This window comes from Melanostigma gelatinosum, assembly GCF_949748355.1.
Source record: "Melanostigma gelatinosum genome assembly, chromosome: 7".
In the NCBI taxonomy this organism is placed as follows: Eukaryota; Metazoa; Chordata; class Actinopteri; order Perciformes; family Zoarcidae; genus Melanostigma; species Melanostigma gelatinosum.
This window is the reverse complement of record NC_136640.1, coordinates 14,274,136-14,293,384: the sequence shown is the minus strand read 5'-3', so window position 1 is coordinate 14,293,384 and position 19,249 is coordinate 14,274,136. Positions and strand designations below refer to the sequence as shown.

The window sequence follows — 19,249 nt, the reverse complement described above, 5'->3', positions numbered from 1 at the left end:
TCAGTAAATTGCACCAATCTTGAATCACCTATATAATGATGCACATTTCAAATAGGCAAAAAATTCCTTATTACAAGGCCTCATAAATAATGCTGTCACTCTGTGAATTGCATCAAATAAAGCAATTTATATGTGTCCCATGAAAATGAATTAGGTTGATATAGAGTTACAGTTTTAAATGAAGCACATGTTATGGGATTGAGGTAGAGACTTCAAATTAATTCTCTGAATATTCTTGCTATACTTGGCTATGGGCCATAGTATAAAATGTTTCTCATTAAGAGGTATCAAAGTCTTTGAAGTGTCTTCCAATAAGTTAATAGCAGCATCTTAAGCTGCAGACACATAAAAGAGGAGTGTGCAAGTTGCAATAAATACATTTTTGAGATCTCCAAAGTTTAGAGCCAGTCTAGAGCAATGTGTTATGACCCAGACAGATATGGGGAAAGAGGGAATTGTCTTCCATAAACTTTGGAATGCAGGTTACTTGCTCCATGATTTGAATGAAAACTGCATTCATATTGAGCTGAGTGACAACCATACATAAATAAAACTAATTAAGTGTTGTCTTTGAAAAACACCACATATCTTTAAGTTTGCCTCTTTAATGTGAAAGACAGTTTGTCATTCGCACCATGTGCCTTCTGTGGATGATGAAGAGTTTATTTGTTTAGTTCTGGTTTTTATGTATTTTTCTGGTGCATGTTTGGAGAACGCTAGAGTTCAAGTCCTCTAACTTGGATATTTATGATGATTTATGTGAATTGTATCTTTACCAGGTCGAATAGACTACCTCTGAACCCAATTTCTGGTTACAGCTGTTAAAGTGATACATCTCAACATAGAGAGCTGCACAACCACAACCATTTCACAAGATGAATAAACAAAACCTGTTTTTACACCAGATGAGGAAGGTAAAAGTATGGCCACTCCTTGGCCAGATTGTGAAATCTTTTTTAAAACAATCTGCACTAAATCAAATGACTTCTTACTGGGAGGTTTGTCCTCACTACCTCTCAGTTCAAGTTCCTAAGAGACTCACAGTACAAACAATTTAAGTTACATTTCGTGGATGCAAATTGTTGATTTTTCACATTTATGTCCCTCTACTTTTTTAACTGGATTCAGCTGCCAATTTAGTACTTAATATTAGATTACAGAGACTGTCTTTACCTCAACAACGTCTCTAAATTAGGCCTAAACTGCAGGGAATATTTAACAACAGAGGCTTTGTTCAACCAGCTATTATGACCTAAGTATTCCCCATGTTTCCATCCAGCAGCAAGGCTGTCCATCTGCACTCAAGGGACCAATGGGAGAACAGATCTGTTTAGTCACTCAATGGGTCAGTATTTCTACTTGCTTCTCAGCTGCTGAAGCATAAGTCTCATGAATACTCCCTGTCTAGCTTTTCATGTTTTTTTTTATCTTAAATATACACTTCATACAGTAAAGACCTTTATATTTCAGTGAGTATTAGTTCTCAATATGATACTGGATTGTTCAGGACAGGACTGATATTGATTGATATAGGAGTTCCAATACAATATATCAGGAAATAGTCATTTTGTTTGATGTACACACACATGTTGAAAAAAATACTGATATATCTATTATAAGCCAATATTGGCTGATATATTTTTCTGGACAAAAGTAGATGTGAAAGGAGAGTGATTATGGACTTAACTTGACCAGGTGACTAGAAACATGTCTCCAAATGAATGCTATCACATTCGCCATATCAATATTAAAAGGTGAAAATATGTCAGCGTTTCCACAAGTTGCCAAACAATCAGTTATTGCACATAACTTGCTTAGTACACAGAACATTTTTTGCAATGACAGACAGTTAAAAAAAGAAAAAACTTAGAACTGAGTGAGAAAAATTGTAAAGGAAGAACAAAGTCCACGGAGTCGGTACGAGGGAAACCAGGGAAGGGTGAGACATATTTTGGTCTGTGGTATGCATTCCATACTTGAACTAGAATGCTAGCAGCCTGAACATGGAACCTGAGATCTCAAGAGAGAACTGCTGGGAGCCAACCAACAGCAGTCTGAGAGTTCTTCTCTGTTAGCTCAGAGAGTCCGTCTTATTTCTTTGATGCTGCAAACTTGGCAACAAGTACAGTCCTCAGGAGAATGAAGTGGCGCACGTGGTTGATTTTTGCTGCTGTCCAAACCTATAGGTGGGAAAGTCTTTTCAAACAATCAAAGGATCTCTTTCCGTTACACACTCGGCCGTGTGGATGTACACACACGCTTGCTCGTACGGTAGGTCAGCGTCTCTCTCAGTACCTGTGGCGATGCTGGAATTTCACACCAGCATTGCAGAATCCACACATCCACCTTCTAGTCACAAGTAAGACAGATTCATATTTGCACCTCTCTCGGTAGGATCTGTCATGCTGTGATGGTGGGTCCAGGTTTCTCGGACCAGTGCTTCTCAGGAAAGGACTCAGTTTTGCTGGCGGGAGCTTATACGTTGGCCATTAGTAAGGAAAAGGAACGTAAGCAGGTATCAGTTGTCGTCTTTCACCTGCGATTGCATTTAAAGCAATAGTTGATTTACAATGAGACTCTATGAAAGCTCTCAAGGCCTATATTTTCCTCAGATATTGCCAGAAAGTGTTAAAAGTGAGCCTTCAATTACTTAGGCCAGGTATAGGAGCCTCAGTCTCTGTCCTAAGGGCAATGGAAGTACATCAGCGGGGGTTCTCCGATCTGATCGGGTGCAGATGTGGTCCTTTGGTCCCCAGAGAATAACCAGGTGGACTGGTGGAGCCCACTGCCGTATACCTAACCTTCCTCACTTCAGTTACACAAACACCAAACTAAAAACATCAAAGCACTTCTAATTGATTGAGTCCCAAAGGGGGGGAAAGCTTTTAAACAAGCCAGCTCACCCAATTAGGCTGCATCAACAATGTGGCACTGCTACTTTACAGCAGAGTTTGATGTTGCTGTCTGACAGGTTTAGCTTTTCTTGGAAAATTTTCAGGTTCAGTGATGAATTAATAAAGATGTATGTCACATCACAAATGTCACTGACACAAGTCAGAAGGCCGTGAAGGGTAAATAATGGCCTTGGGCCAGAACCTTACTGGGAACTTAGTTTTAATGTAATTCAGCTTTAACGTCACCACATTAGCTTTCATTGAGGCCCACATCTGTATTGAGACGAGGGAACCATTTTATATTCCTCTCTGTGCCCCTGGTTGTGGGAATGAGGTCGTCTGTTTTTCTCCTGTTTGACTGGTTCCCCATATTTCCTTTTTAAATCTCATTGTTTCCAGCGCAAGAAGACAAAGCTCAAGATGAAGGGCTGTTGTGAAAGATAAGTCAAGAGTTCACAAATAGCATTCCTTCACACTACACTTTCACTGTCAGCACTTTTACTGTGCTTCTGGAAAATGAATTTCCATCTCTGAAGCAACGCCAATGTGTAATTTAGATGCAGTCTGGAGGAGCTGTAACACGTCTGAGGAAACACTAAACACCTATGAATAACAAAGGAGACAGCAGGAGTCTGAAAGCTCTAAAAAAAAGAGCCTTCTCATCCTGTATCTCTTAAGAGAGACATTCTGGTAGAAATGTATTTTCCATCCCAGCTATAAATATGTAACCTGTAGCTGTCAATCTAAGTATCTGTTTACTTTAAATTACAATATATTAACCTCATCTTTGAACAAAGTAAAAATCTGCGACAACTCTGATTTTGTTTGTCAACTTCATCTTCAGAAAAATACTCAAATCAGCAATTATGAGCCCGCATTGTGTCATCCTGAAATGCAACCAATAGATGGCATCAGCAGCTTCAATCATGGTATCTGTTATGATATTCTAAAAAACTCAAAAGATGAAATAACATTTCTGATTTAAATATGAAAATATATGATGATAATACCCCAGTGTCGAATTGACTAAAACAGACTCACTTGCGTCACTCTGTTAAACTTGAAAACAGACTGACAGGTTTAGTTTCACACCAAGTGAAGTCAATCAATTTACATGACATCATGTAGACCACCTACTGCAGCTTTTCTGCTCTACATAAATGTCTTCATGGCACCTAGCAACCTCAGATACCACCATGACATCATAGGAAAAGCAGACCCTCATCATTGCTTTGAGTTGGTTGCTACTGAAGTCATGTTTGCTGCTCGGATCATGAAAGTTCCTCTCGATATTCCCAAGAGCAGTTTTCAGTCTTCGTTTTCTGGCATATCACTTTACATGCAGTGACCAGAAAAAGTTTAGCATATCTTTGTTTCAAGCGACACACGTGTGTTTCCAGCATGTAAGACATTTCTTTTTTAGGGCTTTTTAGAATTCCGTTAGCAGGGCATAGCCCTTAGTTGCACATGAAGAAAGCAGGTTTTATGTTTAGGCCATTTGCATCAAGAGCAGCACATTCCTTCCTTGTTTGTACATGACATTGACCTTTTTAAACATATATTCCCCACCATTGTGGTTAACAACTGAAGCTGACACTTTCTGCCCTGTCCTTTGACCTACCTACTGCCCTCTATGTGCACACAGGTCTCTGCTGCGCACACAGAGATATCCTGTCAAATATGCCTGGTATCCCAGACTGGCCAGCCTCTCAAAGGTGTCTGTTGACCCCCTTTTTTCTAATTCTCATGCCACAGCTCTGCATCCTGCTTTCTCATGCAGCAGGGCGTGGGAGTATCAAACAAATATCAACACCCTGGATGAGAATTTAAAGACAGAATGCTGACAGGAGTTCCCACTTTGGTTTTATTGCAGTCGCAGATGGAGTTTTTCCTTATTACCAAGCTGATATCTTCCTGCCTCACCGCTGTGTAGTAGTGCTTTGAGTTGATTTGCCACTGAAACATTTTAGTGCGTATGCCAATTGACAATTGTCACACCGTTACAGATTTATTTACCTGTGTTAACAGATTTATTTACCTGTGTTAACAGATTTTTGGGCTACTTGGAAGCATAAAATGGTGCAAATGCATATGCTGATGTTATGAAGTTTGTCCAATGCTCTATTTTTGTCTCCTCCAAATCCTGAGGGAAATATCGGGCTCTTTAGATGCTAAATACTCCACTATGTTCACCAGCGAATCACGAACTTTGTCTGTTTGACATTTGGAGCTGGGTAGCTAGCGTAGAGTGGGTTCATCAAAACATTTTAGCTGAAAAGAGCAACTTCCTGCAGCCAAAAACAACACTGATAGTGAGCCAAAACAATAAAGTTATAGGCTGTAAAACCAAAACAATAAGCGGAAAGACAATAAAAAAAATCCTGAGGAGAACTGTAAAATTGGGTGATAGATGTGGGACACTTTTCATATTACATTGATTCAAAATACAGTGCAACTTCAATTTTTTTTCAAAATGACAAAATTTTGTATTCAACGTGGATGCATAAGGTAAACATAATTACCATTAAATGCTATGTTAGTCTTAAGGGATGCATTTGTTAAACCATCCCTTGTGTAAGCCAGGGAGTGTTTAGTAAGTCATTGATGCATATGCCAGACCCAAGAGATGAGCAATGATTTGTAATATAATAAGAGCAGTTGCTAGGAAAACATCTCAGTGAGCAACAAACTGGAGCTCATGGAATCAATCAACAACAGTATTCACTGGGAGAAACTAAAATCCAGGAGCCAGCTGGACCCACTGATATCCGTGTGTGTGTGTGTGTGTGTGTGTGTGTGTGTGTGTGTGTGTGTGTGCAGTTTTGGTGCAATACGTCAACACATCCATCCTGGACACATGGGACTCATGAGAAATGACGGAATGAACTTTAGTCAGAAGCTACTAATTTAGAGCCCTCACAAAGCTCCAAAAGAAATAAAACAGCGATAGTCGGACAAATGAACCATTTGAATACATTTGTATTTATCATCAGCGTGGAAGGAGGCTTTACACCCTAATGGTGCATGACCGCAAATGTGGTTTCATCCTCAATAAAAGCTAGAAATACTGTAGCTCTCACTATTTTTTATTTATAGCCATCTCTCTCCTCACCTCCATATGAGCTGCTTTAGATTTGTCGGTGTGGATAACCATATGGGAGGCAGACCTGCTGGAATCTAGACAGAACAGCACACCAGCAGCAGTAGCCAAAGAAACCTTAGACTGTCAAAACAAAGTGTGGCCCACACATTTCGTATATGCTAGTGGAAGCTAATGTTAGAGCATGCCAATGGAAATGTATACATTTAAACATTTCTCCATAAAGACAGACAGTCACAAACAAACCACAAGGTAGAACCACCCTGGATATGTATATATTTCTTTTATCTCTCTCTCTATGTGGTAAGAAGTTCCTGTCTTCCGTCTTCCTGTCAGGATGGCAACATGATCAACCACTGTTTCTAAAGTTCAGGGGTCACAGTTCAGCCGCATCAACCAGGCTTTTCAGACCACAGCTGTTACAACTCTGTGTCTGTTATTAGCTTGATGTTTGGCCTCAAACACCGAGCTTTATTTCCGTTACATTTCCTCAAACGTACTGCTGCGATAAAAGACCCTCCAAAGGCCACTTAAAGGCAGGGCATTTTTGCTCAAAGGAGGGCTACTTATAGCAATACCTCACGCACAGAGAGGCTATTACGTTTACCCCCTTCACTCTCCAGCTTCATCATCACCACAGGATGAGAAAAAAGTCGGCAGCTGTCTTAAAGCAGGCTTGTGGTCGGGGATTGGCAGAAAGTAAGAGTGATGACTTAAAGGTCGAGGGATGACCCGGGAGGTGAGAATAGTAGCGCAGAGAAGAAAAAGCATAGGAGGGAGTGTTGGGGAGGCTGAGAGGGGTTTAAATGTTCTTTTTGTTTCCTTCACTCATTCCCTTCTCCCTGTCCGTCTGAGAAGGAGCTGACGAGGATTACTGTGTGTGTGTATGTGTGTGTGACTATAGTGCAGCTTTCCCTGAGTCTGCAACTCTGCATTCACACACTTTTTGATTGTGGATTTGTAAAATCCTTCATGAACGTTTTGAAAATCAATACAAGAGGTAGGAGAACAAGGAGTTGAATGCCTGTGGCAACCAGTCAAGTCACGGTTTACATCCATGTCTGTCCAGACTGTCATCACTTTGTTGGATTCTGACCATGTGTACTTCAACAAAGGGAAAGACCCTGACCTGGTGTTCAACAAAAGGCCTGATCCTCATAGATAGGACGGACACTCAGGGCCCAAGGAATGTGCCACACCTCAGAGTTCCACCCAAACTTTATACTGGTCCCTCATTGGCCAAAAGGGCTTTTATGTCCTGAGGGCACGCATTTGATAAAACCAAAAGCGCGAGCTTCAAATCAGCCCCTTTCTGTCCGAGCTCGCTTGCTGCCAGGAGGTCCTCAAGGAAACGTTTGCTTCTCAAGAAATCCTATAAGTCATAAGTCAAACTCGCTAGACGAACATAGACTGTGTTTTTATATATTTTTTGGATCCTGCAGGAAGCTCGTCCTGCTACGACCAGTTCTCTCATCATTAATGTATACAGTGCCGGCCAAAGGAAGGTCTTTGGTGTCAACTAGAAAGTGTTGCTCCTCTTCTACCACGCCGTAGTTGAGAGCGTCCTGCGGTTTGGCATCTCAGCCTGGTTTGGCAACCTCAGTGTGCAGCTGAATGCCCAGATCACCCGGATAACACAAAGAGCCATGAAAATCATGGGAGTCAGACAGCATCCCACACTCCAGGCTGTCTTTGATGAAACTATTATCAGACAGGCCCAGAACATTATTTTAGACCCCGCCCATGTCCTCCACCCTGAATACCAGCCTTTTCCCTCAGGCAGACGCTTCAGAGTCCCCCAGTGCAGGCTCAACCGCTTTAAGAACTCCTTTGTCCCCCTGTCCATCAAAGCCCTAAATGGCAAGCTAGCCGGAGCCAAACCCCTGTAACGCTGATTTTTATCTTAACTGTAAACATGTACTTTCTATGATGATTCTATGTTGTTGAGGCTGCTCTACTCCTACTGTACATATTATGTACACTATTACGATGACTACAGGTGTGTTGTACGATGGGCAGTGTGCAATTTATTTGTTGGCTGGTGGCAGTCTGTGCATGTACTGTAGGTACTGTGTGTGACTGTGGACATGTTGAGTAAACACCAATTTGGGACTCAATTTATCGTTTGGTTATTGGTCCCTGTTCTCAGGGTGGTTCCCCGTGATTATTAGTCATTGTTAATAAGCGTATTGATATTAACAACTCCATTGATGTTAATCGTTTTCATATTTGCTGATAACCCAACACGCTCCTGATAGATCCTAACAACTTCATAATTGTATCCTTTTCGACATTCGTGTGAATTTGTCATAATCAGCATATGAATTACCGAGTTGTGGCCAAAAACATGTTCCTTGAGATGACAGTGATCCTTTGACCATCAAATTCGAATCAGTTCATCTAGTCCAGGTGGACATTTGTGCCGAAATTGTTTCCAAGACAGTGCATGCTTGACGCAGGCCTGATCAGACCCAGATGTGCAGATCACAGCTGTGGGAAACATGACTGCATGTAAATATGGAGGACTGGGAAATTGACCTCAGGTAAGGTGTATATGAATACATCTAGCCTGAGCTATATGTGACAACAACCACAAGATCATGCAAATGTACAGACTAGTCATTTAGATAAACATTTCTTGAGGAAGTGAATGCTGCTGACTTTGCCATTCCTGCTTCAGACACAGGAAGTTGCAGCATTGCCATGTTAACTGTTGGCACTCGATAGAATTAAGGGCAGAAGGCCATCGGGGTCATGTGGTATACTGAGGCAACATAACACTTGACTTTCCCGGCACATTTTAGCAGCAATTTTACACTCACCGTGATGGTTGACGTGACATCCACCGTGTGTCTTTACAAGATCATACACAAAGTTGCCTTTGTCTTCACTTCGGGTCTGTCTTCAAGAGAGGATGGTCGGGGCGTGAAACCACTTTCAATTGGAGCAAATGTTTTAGAGACCCCTTGATAGAAGATGTTACAACCATCATGACCTGGGAAGGCAAAAAGTAAAACATCTGAATGGTAATGGGAGCAAGGGGAACGTTTTAGATCAGTGCAGCGTTTGCCAAAATCCGTTTCATATTTTTTCCACCTTGGAATAGAAGGTTTTACTGCCATAAGTTCCCATGCTGTATATTTGCGTTGTATTGTATCAAAAGTCTCATGCTTTATCTGTGTTGGTCACCTGGGACTGTTCCGAGTGTTTGCTTGCTGTAAAGAGAATAATGTTTTTCAATGACTCACTATGTGACAAATCCATTTTTTCTTGTATAACCCTGACCTTTGGTAGTTCCCCTGTTTTTAAATATCTAGAATCAGCACATCACAATAAAATGCAGCACGTTTAAACCAACCAAATGACCAAATGAACCAAATTAGTTTGATTGCAATGCATGCATCCAATAATAAGAAACATTCAAAGATGACCAAATGATTCTACTCAGGTTGTACATGTCTTTAGGTAGATGCCTTTGAGTATATAACATAAGAACATAAAAAATAAATATAAAGGGTATTTAGACACCATGTAAAACAATGCAGAAGTGCAGATTACTAAATAATGCTTTCAAAAGTAGAAGAAGTGAATAAGAGGAAACACATTAGCTTAAAATACATTTTGAAAGATCAATGGGGGGGTCACATATTTCCTAATGCTTCATTCAAAAAAACATGTCAATACTAGAGTATGCAACAATAGCCCAGAAGATAATGTGGCCTTTAAATTAGCTTGATGCTGTAGGCTTGTGCCTTGTTGCTGTTTCTAATATGTATGTTTAACTTTGTGTTTATCTACTGCACATTAATTGCCATTTGGGGTCAATTAATGTGCAGTAAACTCAGCTGAAGTCTGCGTGCCAGTTAAAATAGATCTAGAAAAGTTGCCTTCAGCCTTTCCTCGTGACAGGAAGCAGAAATGAGAAGGAAAAGAGAAAGTCTTCCTGTTACTTATGTATCACTACCCTACACACACACACACACACACACACTCACACACACACACACACACACACACACTTGTTTGAAACATTGAAACTGTCTGGACAAGACAGATGGTCAGTGCCACAGCATCACATATAAAAGATAGAGGAACTCAAGAACTGCACTGGGATTTTGATTCGACTCCACTGACATATCAGCATAATTAACAGGTCAGTTACAATTCTTAAATTATGTTTATTAAATTAAAGCGGGATAAATGATATATTGAGCAAATGTTGATATGTACCGTTTACATAAAGACATGAAAACCAGGTATAGTGTAAATGTAATCAAACCGCTGTAAATACTGCGTTATAATGTCTTTTTATATTAAGAGACATCTTAACACAAATTGAACATAACTGTAATGAAGGACTCACTTTTTCATCAGCGTACCAGACTTAACTTCAAGGTTCAAGTGGCTTTTTTCTCTGTTTTGTTTTTAAGAAGAACTTTCTCTTGTATTTTTTTCAGATAACATGGAGGGAAATACAACGTATCCCCTGTTCCCTGGCAATCAAAGCCACACCAACAGCACGTGTTCCCGGGACAACGTGTTGAAGACGGTGGTTTTCCCTGTTCTCTACTCCTGTCTCTTCCTGCTGGGGCTTTCACTCAACGGCGTGGCTGCGTGGGTGTTTTTTCGCATCCCGTCGAAGTCTCACTTCATAATATACCTGAAGAATATCGTGGTTGCCGATGTCATCATGACCTTCACTTTCCCTTTCAAGGTGTGGTTTAACTTATAAGGCACATTTTGACTTGAAATTGTATCTAAGTTGTAACTAATGGCTTTAATAATGGTTATCAAACAATTTCTAATAAATTAGTCACAGTTAATTCATAAGAGCATCATTTTGGTTGCTCGGTTGTGAAACGTCTCTGTTGAGTCATTTATTAAAGGTCATGAGTTTCTCAATTTCTCATAAGGAATCAAGTCTGTAGTTATGAATGTTAATCGCTAATTAATAAGGAGTATTAAACGTACATTTTTAAGTGATACGATAATTGTCATTTATTATTAAGGGTCAGAAGTTTCTCAACTCTATAAGCGGTTCGCAAAACGATGTAAGTCATCTGCAGTTGTATATGTTAAGAAGTGGGTTTTTTCAATACTTCATCCATTCTGCTGTTGTAAATATTGATAATCAATTAATAAATTGATTGTGTACCAAATTCCCTGCTGCTAAAAAGATAAAGTAAGTGTCCTGTGAGAGATGGATAAACACCGTCAGAAAGATGTCTCACTACTTAGCAACCCTTGTTCTAATTATTGACTTTTAATTGAGCAATAGAGCATTATCGGATTAATTACCAAAAAGAAAGTCATTAGTTACAAATAATTTTAAAATAGTGGCGAACAAGAAACTTGTAAATAAAATACACTGTTCTGCTTTACTTTCCAGCGCTTAGTGTTCAGTCTTTTACATGAAACTCTTGTGTTTCGACAGGTGTTATCAGACTCCAACATGGCTTCCACTGGGCTGCGTATATTCGTGTGCCGGGTCTCCTCAGTGCTCTTCTACCTCACCATGTATATCAGCATCCTCTTCTTCGGCCTCATCAGCATAGATCGCTGCAGAAAGACCCTCAAGCCCTTCAGGGGGACTAATGCGGCCCGCTTGACCCGTCGCAAACTCCTTTCAGGCGCTATATGGACCTTCCTGCTGGTTCTCTGTCTGCCCAATGTGATCCTGACACGTAAGACCCCACCGTCTTCATATTTCAGGTGCAGTGACCTGAAGACAGCGGCTGGGCTGTACTGGCATGAGGTGGTAAATCACGTCTGTCAAGTTATTTTCTGGGGCAACCTGGTGACTGTGATAGTGTGCTACACTCTAATCAGCAAAGAGCTGTACAAATCCTACGCCCGCGCTCAGGCCCACAGCAGTGGAGGGACTACATGTCGAGCACCAGGTGGGGCCTCAACTCGCAAACCCCACCAGGCCAAAAGAAAAATGAATGCAAACGTATTCCTGGTTCTGGCTGTGTTCTTTGTGTGCTTTGTGCCGTTTCACTTTGCCCGTGTGCCGTACACCATGAGCCAGACCCGAGTGGTTCCCTTTGACTGTCAACTCAAACTCTTCTTTTTTCAGCTGAAGGAAAGTACGCTCTTCCTCTCATCCTTAAACTCTCTTCTGGACCCTCTCATCTACTTCTTCCTCTGTAAGTCATTCAGGGCCATGCTGTTCAAAACCCTGCAGCTGCCTCCTGGTTCCTGTAGCAGGCTAACAGGGAGAGGGTCAAACACAGATACAGGCAGCGCCGCTTCTGTCTGTGCATGAAACCACTGGACACGATGGAGACGTATCTGAATGTACTCATTCTGTAATGGCGACAACAATATTGCCACAAAGACGAAATATTGTGCGGCTGTCGGTTTAACTGTGTCAAAGCTGAAGAACCGACGCTGGCATGTTGTTTTTGCTGTTCTTTCAGGTCTCTGTTCCATTTAACAACAACATGAAGATCCTCTTCTGTTTTCAACCTCTTTAAAAGGAGAAACGTGAATCGACAGCCACAGGTTTCCTCTAAAATAGTTTACCCGTATAACAAGTCTGAGAAATAATCTCCTGTCAATACACGGTGATCTTTTATTGTTGCATGTACATGCTGTTTAGCTGTGTTAGCATTGCTTTTTCAGGATAATCATATAGCAGGCAAATGTGTCAAACTGTTACGTCTGCAGATATTTGTGATTTATTCTAGTTTTGCTGTGAACAATGATCTCCATCTATATAAGTAAGTAAGTATTTCTAAGGAATATGGGGGACTTTCCAAATGACTGGGTTGTATGCCTTCTGTTACAACCGCACAGCTGAAAGACTGGGAACTACCACTTTTACAGAAATGCATAAAAGAAGCAACAATTCAGGAAATAAAGATGAAATACTTTCATTATTTGTTGTGTGTGTGATTTGTGCAATATTATGTGGTTGGTGCTCTTCACACAGCCAAATATCAAACCCCACATTGCTTACTCAGCCACAATATATGATTCAGTTCACTTACAGCAGGGATTCCCAAAGTGGGGTGCGCGCACCCCTGGGGGTGCGCGAGCTGCCTCTAGGGGGTGCGCGAGAGGAAAAGTGTAATGGCGGTGCAGTCCTGTCTCCTAAAAATTACGTTCCCCCAAAACTAAAATGCATTCTCAATTACGTTTGACCACAAACGTATTTTCTCCCTGATTACATTTGTGTTTGACGTACAAATACGTTTCTCATCAACATATCTTTGCCATACTCTAGTCTTTATTATTTTTCTGTGATCTGCCTCGCCTCTACCCCGCCACCCACGAGTTATTGACCCGCGGCCTGTTCCGAGGGCTGAAGACCTGACGATCGGGTGCCTCACGGCGGGGACGGCTGGAGACCTCGCGTCCCAGCGCCAACGAGTGAGCGCCTGCCACTCGGAACCATAAAACCAAGTCCCGGATTTCACCCGGGGGACATTCTGGAGGTATTGTGACCGGGTGATGTGCCTCGTTGCTGGGGAGGTATGAGCCGAGAGTGGCGGGGTGTTATGGAGGTATATATTACAACTCGGTGTTGTTCCCGTGCGTGGATGAGCGCATTTCTGCCGGAGACAGGCGGCGTGTTGTGGTGGTATTCTGACCGCGTAATAGGGAGAAGGTAGAGGCGGTGGTGGAGAGGGAAAAATGTTAAAGAGATGGTGGAATGTATGATTGGAGAGAGAGAAGCGAAAAAGTTGGACGTGATCCCGGTGTCCAACAACACTGTCGCGCGCATCGATGCTTTGTCCGAAGACATCCTGGCTACATTGGTCGGTCGCGTGAAGAAGAGTGAGTTTTACTCTCTGCAAGTAGACGAGTCTACAGATGTGGCCAATCTGGCCAATCGTCCGTTACCTTCGTAACGTTACGTCCGTTACCTTTTGGAAGGCACGGTGCAGGAAGAGTTTTTGTGTTTTTTATCTTGTAAACAAACGCCACGCGCGAGCAAACTGTTCTCTCATTCGTCCGATTTTTATGCGGCTCTGTTGCTTTTTTTTTTTTAAGGTGTGTGTGTGTGTGGGGGGGGGGGGGGGGTTGGGGGTGCGTGAACCCGGTCGGGATGTAGAAGGGGGTGCGTGGCCTAAAAAGTTTGGGAACCGCTGACTTACAGTATCTACTTCTTGCTGGGAAAGTACTCAGAGGACAAATGCACTCTTACATTAATATTTGAGCTTGATATTGTCAAATGTATAAATCCACCGTGGGCATGAATGAGGTAAAAGAAGATAATGAACACAAGCTACATCGCTACTAAATGATCACTATTTTGCTGTTTAAAAAGAATGGGGCTTTCATCACATCTTTCAATGTTGAGACCAGTAGAAATAAAGTAACCATGATCGGATGTTGAAAGGACAATACCTCAGCCTGAAAACACATAGCTTACCACAAGCTATGCTATTTGAATCCCCCCCCCCCCCCCTCCCCACAGCAGCTCATTGTTCATGGATTTGCATCTTTCTGGTGAAAAGGCTGACACACTTTGGTAAAATATCTTGTGAAGGTGTTAATCTCCGAGGCTTCACAGTGTGGAGTGACGGACATAAACGTTGCTGGTGAGTGAATTAATATTATGTTTTGTTTTTTTAAAGATTAAATTGAGAGGTGATTCAAGCTTTCCAATACATTAGAAGTATATTCTGTGTGGTCACTTTGATATGATTTAATCAACTGTGAACTTTCTGAAAATGTTAAGGGGGAGAAAAATCTTAAAATTAAGCAGTTTTGTATTTGTAATAATTAGAGGAGTAAACAGGCACATAAAATGTTACTGTCCTAAGACAAAGGCATATTGCTGAAAAGCTTGAATCCATATTTCTCTATCAGATCTATTAAAATCAGTACACACTAAATACACATTTGAGGTTAAGGATTACAAATATTAAATCTGAAACAATTACAAAATAAAAAAACAAAGCGAAGCAGACACATTAAAGAAGCTTTGAAGCAACTAAAATCGATTTGTACAGAAGGGACTGTGACTACATACCCGTCTCTAAAAGTTGGTAGCTATTGTGTAGGCCTGTATGTAAATTTGATCTAAAAAATAATAAAATAATTTTTTTTGATTTTGTTTTTGGCATGGTGAAAACAAATCCTACAATTGCATAACTTCCTTCAGTCAGTGTCAACAGTGGAGTCAGGTTCTGCATCCAGAATGCATTCAAATCCTCAGGTTGAGCATTCAAAACCAAATCATTGTAACAAATTGTCTTTTAAACTATAATGACAAATGCAAATCAGGTCCAACTGGGCAAGAAGGAAGCTTTTGTAGTCGTAGTCTCAAACGAGTCAGGGGCCAATTCCAGTAAATCTCAGCCCTCTGGTCCTCACCTCATCGTCATCATTTACTCAGAAACCCCTCTTCCCTAAAACTGGATGTTATTTTCTCGCATCACTAAATTCATGCCAATGCACTCTTGATACAATCTGAATGTTTCACTTTCAAATTTGTTAAAATGTAATTAAGAAATCAAAAGCAAAAAAATGGAGATGCGGGTCTGGTCTACAGGGCTCACACAACTGCCTGCTATTCCCGTCCCACGAGCTGTTCACAGGTGTAAACCAGTTCAGGATTAGAAATGACAAAGCATGTTGAGTTTCTCTTTGATGACTGTATGTTGTTTTTATTTCAGATTGCATGATGGTGTCCAAAAGCACAGAACCCTCCTCCTCTGATTGTGCTTCTTCTAGCCATGCGACCGTAGATCTGGCCATCTCCTGCCTTTACCTCTTGTTGTTCCCCATTGCGTTACTGCTAAACGGGGTAGCCGCATGGGTGTCTTTCCACCTCAGGTCCACCTCTACCTTCATAGTGTATCTCAAAAACCTGGTGGCGGCTGACCTGCTCATGACGCTGACACTCCTGCCGATGGCAGCTAGCATGCTACCTGGAGCCTCGCTTGAGTTAAGGGCGTTCACTTGCCGTTACTCCACTGTCCTTTTCTACTGCTGTTTGTACACAAGTATCGCTTTGATGGGTCTTATCAGCCTTGACCGCTTCTTCAAAATTGTTCGACCATACGGAATGGTGTTCGGACAAAACATGGTCTTCAGTCTTGTAATGTCCTCCTCGGTTTGGTTGGTGCTACTTGGCAGTACAGTCATCCCAACTTTCCTTCTGACAGACCAGGATCCTGTTAATGCAACAGGAGATTTCTGTTTGTCCCTGAAAAGTCCAGCTGGTGTGACTTTTCACAAGTTTGTGGTGTTATCGATGGAGAGTCTGTTCTGGCTCGTCAGCATCGTGATTGTGTTTTGCTACATGTGCATCACCCTGAAAGTCCTGCAGTCCTTCAGAAACTCTGGGAGCAACAACAGCGACGGAACGAAGAAGACCAAGCTACGAGTCTTCCTGATCCTTCTTGTGTTTTTCGTGTGTTTTGTGCCCCTCCATGTGATGCGTGTTCCAGTCACACTATATGAAATATTTGACATTGATGTCTGCAATCAATTGTGGGTCATGATAATCCATAAATTAGTCCTGTGGATCTCTACCACTAATACCTGCCTGGACCCTCTTCTTTACATCTACCTGTGCAGGGAGTACAGAGACAAACTGGTTGATATGATGAAAGCTAAAGGGGTCTGTGTTGGGTTATATTACGGTGAAAATGAGGATGTTTCACAGTAGAAATAAGTATCTTTTAGAAGTTAGAGAAAGATAAGATGTCCTTAGTCACAAATTAGGCTGTTGTTTAATATTATGGCAGCAAGAGAGTAGCCCAACAGAAACTTCTGATCTTTAAATTCTGTGTTGTACTGCCCTTTAGTGGCCTGATGAGGATTAGCATCTCCAAAACAAGGTAAAACCATATATGACATACAAAGATACATCAGCAAATGAATTATTCTATTCTAAATGAAAAGGGTTTAACAATTTCAACACACATATACAATAAGAGCTGTGTGTCTTTTATGCACATGCAGTGTGTACTGTATACGTGTAGATATCTAAGTACATTCTTTCTTTCAAGTTTTCACGATGTTTGAATTCCATATTGAGGTGTTATTGTTGTCGATTTGAGTGTGATGTCTTCCTTTTATTAATTTTTCTGTGACGGGTTGTTACGTTCCCCGTTTTGGCTTAGGCTACAGCCTAAGCCAATTGTCTCTACTATGGTTTTTTAAGAGGGAATTTAAATGATAAAATATTATAGGAGGAAAGACTAATATTATAGGAGGAAAGACTAAGCTTAAAGTTAATTTTTCTGCCACACAAAAGAACAATACCTGCATCCTATAAAATCGTGGCCTACTATTTCACAGGCTGAAATAAATGGTCACATACATCTTTTTCTCTTCGGTTGTTGTAAATCCAAATGTAATAGATTCCTAACAAAAGAGCTTTGCTCAGCTACAATTTTATTTGAATGAATTTCTTGTATTCTGTTTTTCATTGTCTCAATAAATGACGTCATTACGTTGAAAATAATAAAATATTGTACATGTTTATTGCTGTATTGTAAATATCAAGTGCTAAGAACTGGAATTAAATATTACCAATGCACCACCCGCCACCACAATATTCTAGACTGCACTCCAAGAATAATTTCGGTCACTATATACCATATAACAAAGATTTTCAATTAGTTTGAGTGAAAAGGAATTTAAACACACCCCCTATACAATACATCTTCTTGGCAGCTATTGCACTCCCTTTGTCTAACTGGAGAAAAGGCTCCAGTGTGGCCTGTGGGACTGTTTTGTTGGCTTTAACAGCTGAGGCCCCCCTTTTGCTACAGGATCAGCTCTATAATTATTGCAGAGAAGTGTACAATACATCAAGCAAGCAACCAGTCAACCAGGCAATCAAAAAGCTAAATTACCTAAGTAACAAACATGAAGACATGGGCACAAAAAGGTAGAAAATCACCTGTCCGCTTCGCTTTTTTAATCAAAGAATCATCACCTGCACTCATAGATATTATATAAGTGTACTTTCCTCTGCCAGCAATAAACAACACAAGGTTGGTGAGTCGGGAAACAAATGATGTGTATTTAACCCTCCAAACGATGCTCAGAGTCAAAGGCATGTCAATACTAGGGGCATTTGCTGTGCTTAATCAGTCAGAGGATGGTGACTAGTGATACACATGTAGGAGAGTTCAGGTAAAAGAATGTAAAATAATATTAAACAAACAAACATGCTTGCAGCTTCATCTTAAATGTGAGACAGAGATGGTGATGTGTGTCTGAGAATTATGTGTGGGCCAAATGAAGCATGGGGCCCCCTGAATACCAACCTTCACCCAATCAAATCTGCTCTCAGTCGTGTTTACACTGCAGCAGTGTTGTATGACGTCTGCTTCGCTTTTGTCCAAAGACCAGTCGGTTTTCCTATTTTTGCATATGTCCTGGTGAATTGCCAATTATATCACAGCTGAAACGATGATGTGTTTGCTAGTAAAATTCAACAGTGTTTCTTGGACACTATCTCAGTATATTGTCACACAGGTCCATGTTGCAGCTTCGTGTTTGAGAAGAGTCAAGTCATCAACTGTAAGTTATCATCAACATGTTATTGAATGAGTTAATAATCTAGTAATAATGTATTTATCAATGATAGATTCATTTGTGGTGACAAAGATAACCACGTGATAATTATTTTCTTTCTGAAAGAAAAACACAGAATACAATGTATAATGATAGCATGTTTACATAGTGTCAAATATATTGTTTCATTCGTTGAATTAGTTACATCTTTATCCACGCTACCTTGTAAAGTAAAGAATTAAAAAAGAGCAAGAGCAGTCCTGCCAGAAGAATGCAAATCATAAGCCCTCCTTACTAAATGTATGTGTATTCACACTGATTCATTTATTTACTTTTTTGGTCGGAAAATGATGGACACCGATGTATATATACATAATGGAAAATATTGTATAGAAATATGCTACAAATGTCTTTTTTTACCCTTCTATGTACATAAACAACAAGCTTGTTCCTTTGCTTTGCTTCGCCTGCAGCCTTGACTGGAATAAGTGACAGATAATGGATGACTGTATGGTTCCTCCATTTGACAGTAACCAGAGTAAGTGGAGAAAGTGAAGAAAAATAGCAAATTAACTCCAATGATTTGCTGTGGAAGTATTTCTATGTATCCCCAACTGTCAAATGCTATTACACATATTCAGCGGGACTGTTTGTTTGTTAGTGTAATAAAATATAAAAGCAAAATGAAGATGATGTTTCTTAACAGGATGAACTGTTGCTTCTAAAATCCAACTTTTCATTCTCCTCAGGTGCAGCGACGCCA

At 40.7% G+C, this 19,249-nt stretch overlaps 2 protein-coding genes across 2 annotated transcripts; both read left to right on the top strand.

Annotated features, from left to right (window-relative positions):
- Nucleotides 1–10,051: 10,051 nt before the first annotated feature.
- On the top strand, nucleotides 10,052–12,802 carry LOC306780367 (P2Y purinoceptor 12-like). Its single transcript, XM_079272722.1, has 3 exons — nucleotides 10,052–10,147; nucleotides 10,452–10,708; nucleotides 11,429–12,802. The coding sequence occupies exons 2-3, from the start codon at nucleotides 10,457–10,459 to the stop codon at nucleotides 12,260–12,262; spliced, it is 1,086 nt and encodes a 361-aa protein (XP_079128848.1). The 5' UTR covers nucleotides 10,052–10,147; nucleotides 10,452–10,456; the 3' UTR covers nucleotides 12,263–12,802.
- A 2,832-nt stretch (nucleotides 12,803–15,634) lies between these two features.
- Nucleotides 15,635–16,624, top strand: LOC306779627 (P2Y purinoceptor 13-like; the record flags this gene model as incomplete). Its single annotated transcript, XM_079271595.1, has 1 exon — nucleotides 15,635–16,624. One exon carries the CDS (start codon nucleotides 15,635–15,637, stop codon nucleotides 16,622–16,624), a length of 990 nt encoding a protein of 329 aa, XP_079127721.1.
- Nucleotides 16,625–19,249: the final 2,625 nt, after the last annotated feature.

Excerpts from the sequence above, each read along its gene's own strand:
- LOC306780367 (XM_079272722.1), top strand. The coding sequence starts at position 10,457 with ATGGAGGGAAATACAACGTATCCCCTGTTCCCTGGCAATCAAAGCCAC. Across the intron at positions 10,709-11,428 it reads CCTTCACTTTCCCTTTCAAG|GTGTTATCAGACTCCAACAT; the intron begins GTGTGGTTTAAC and ends GTGTTTCGACAG.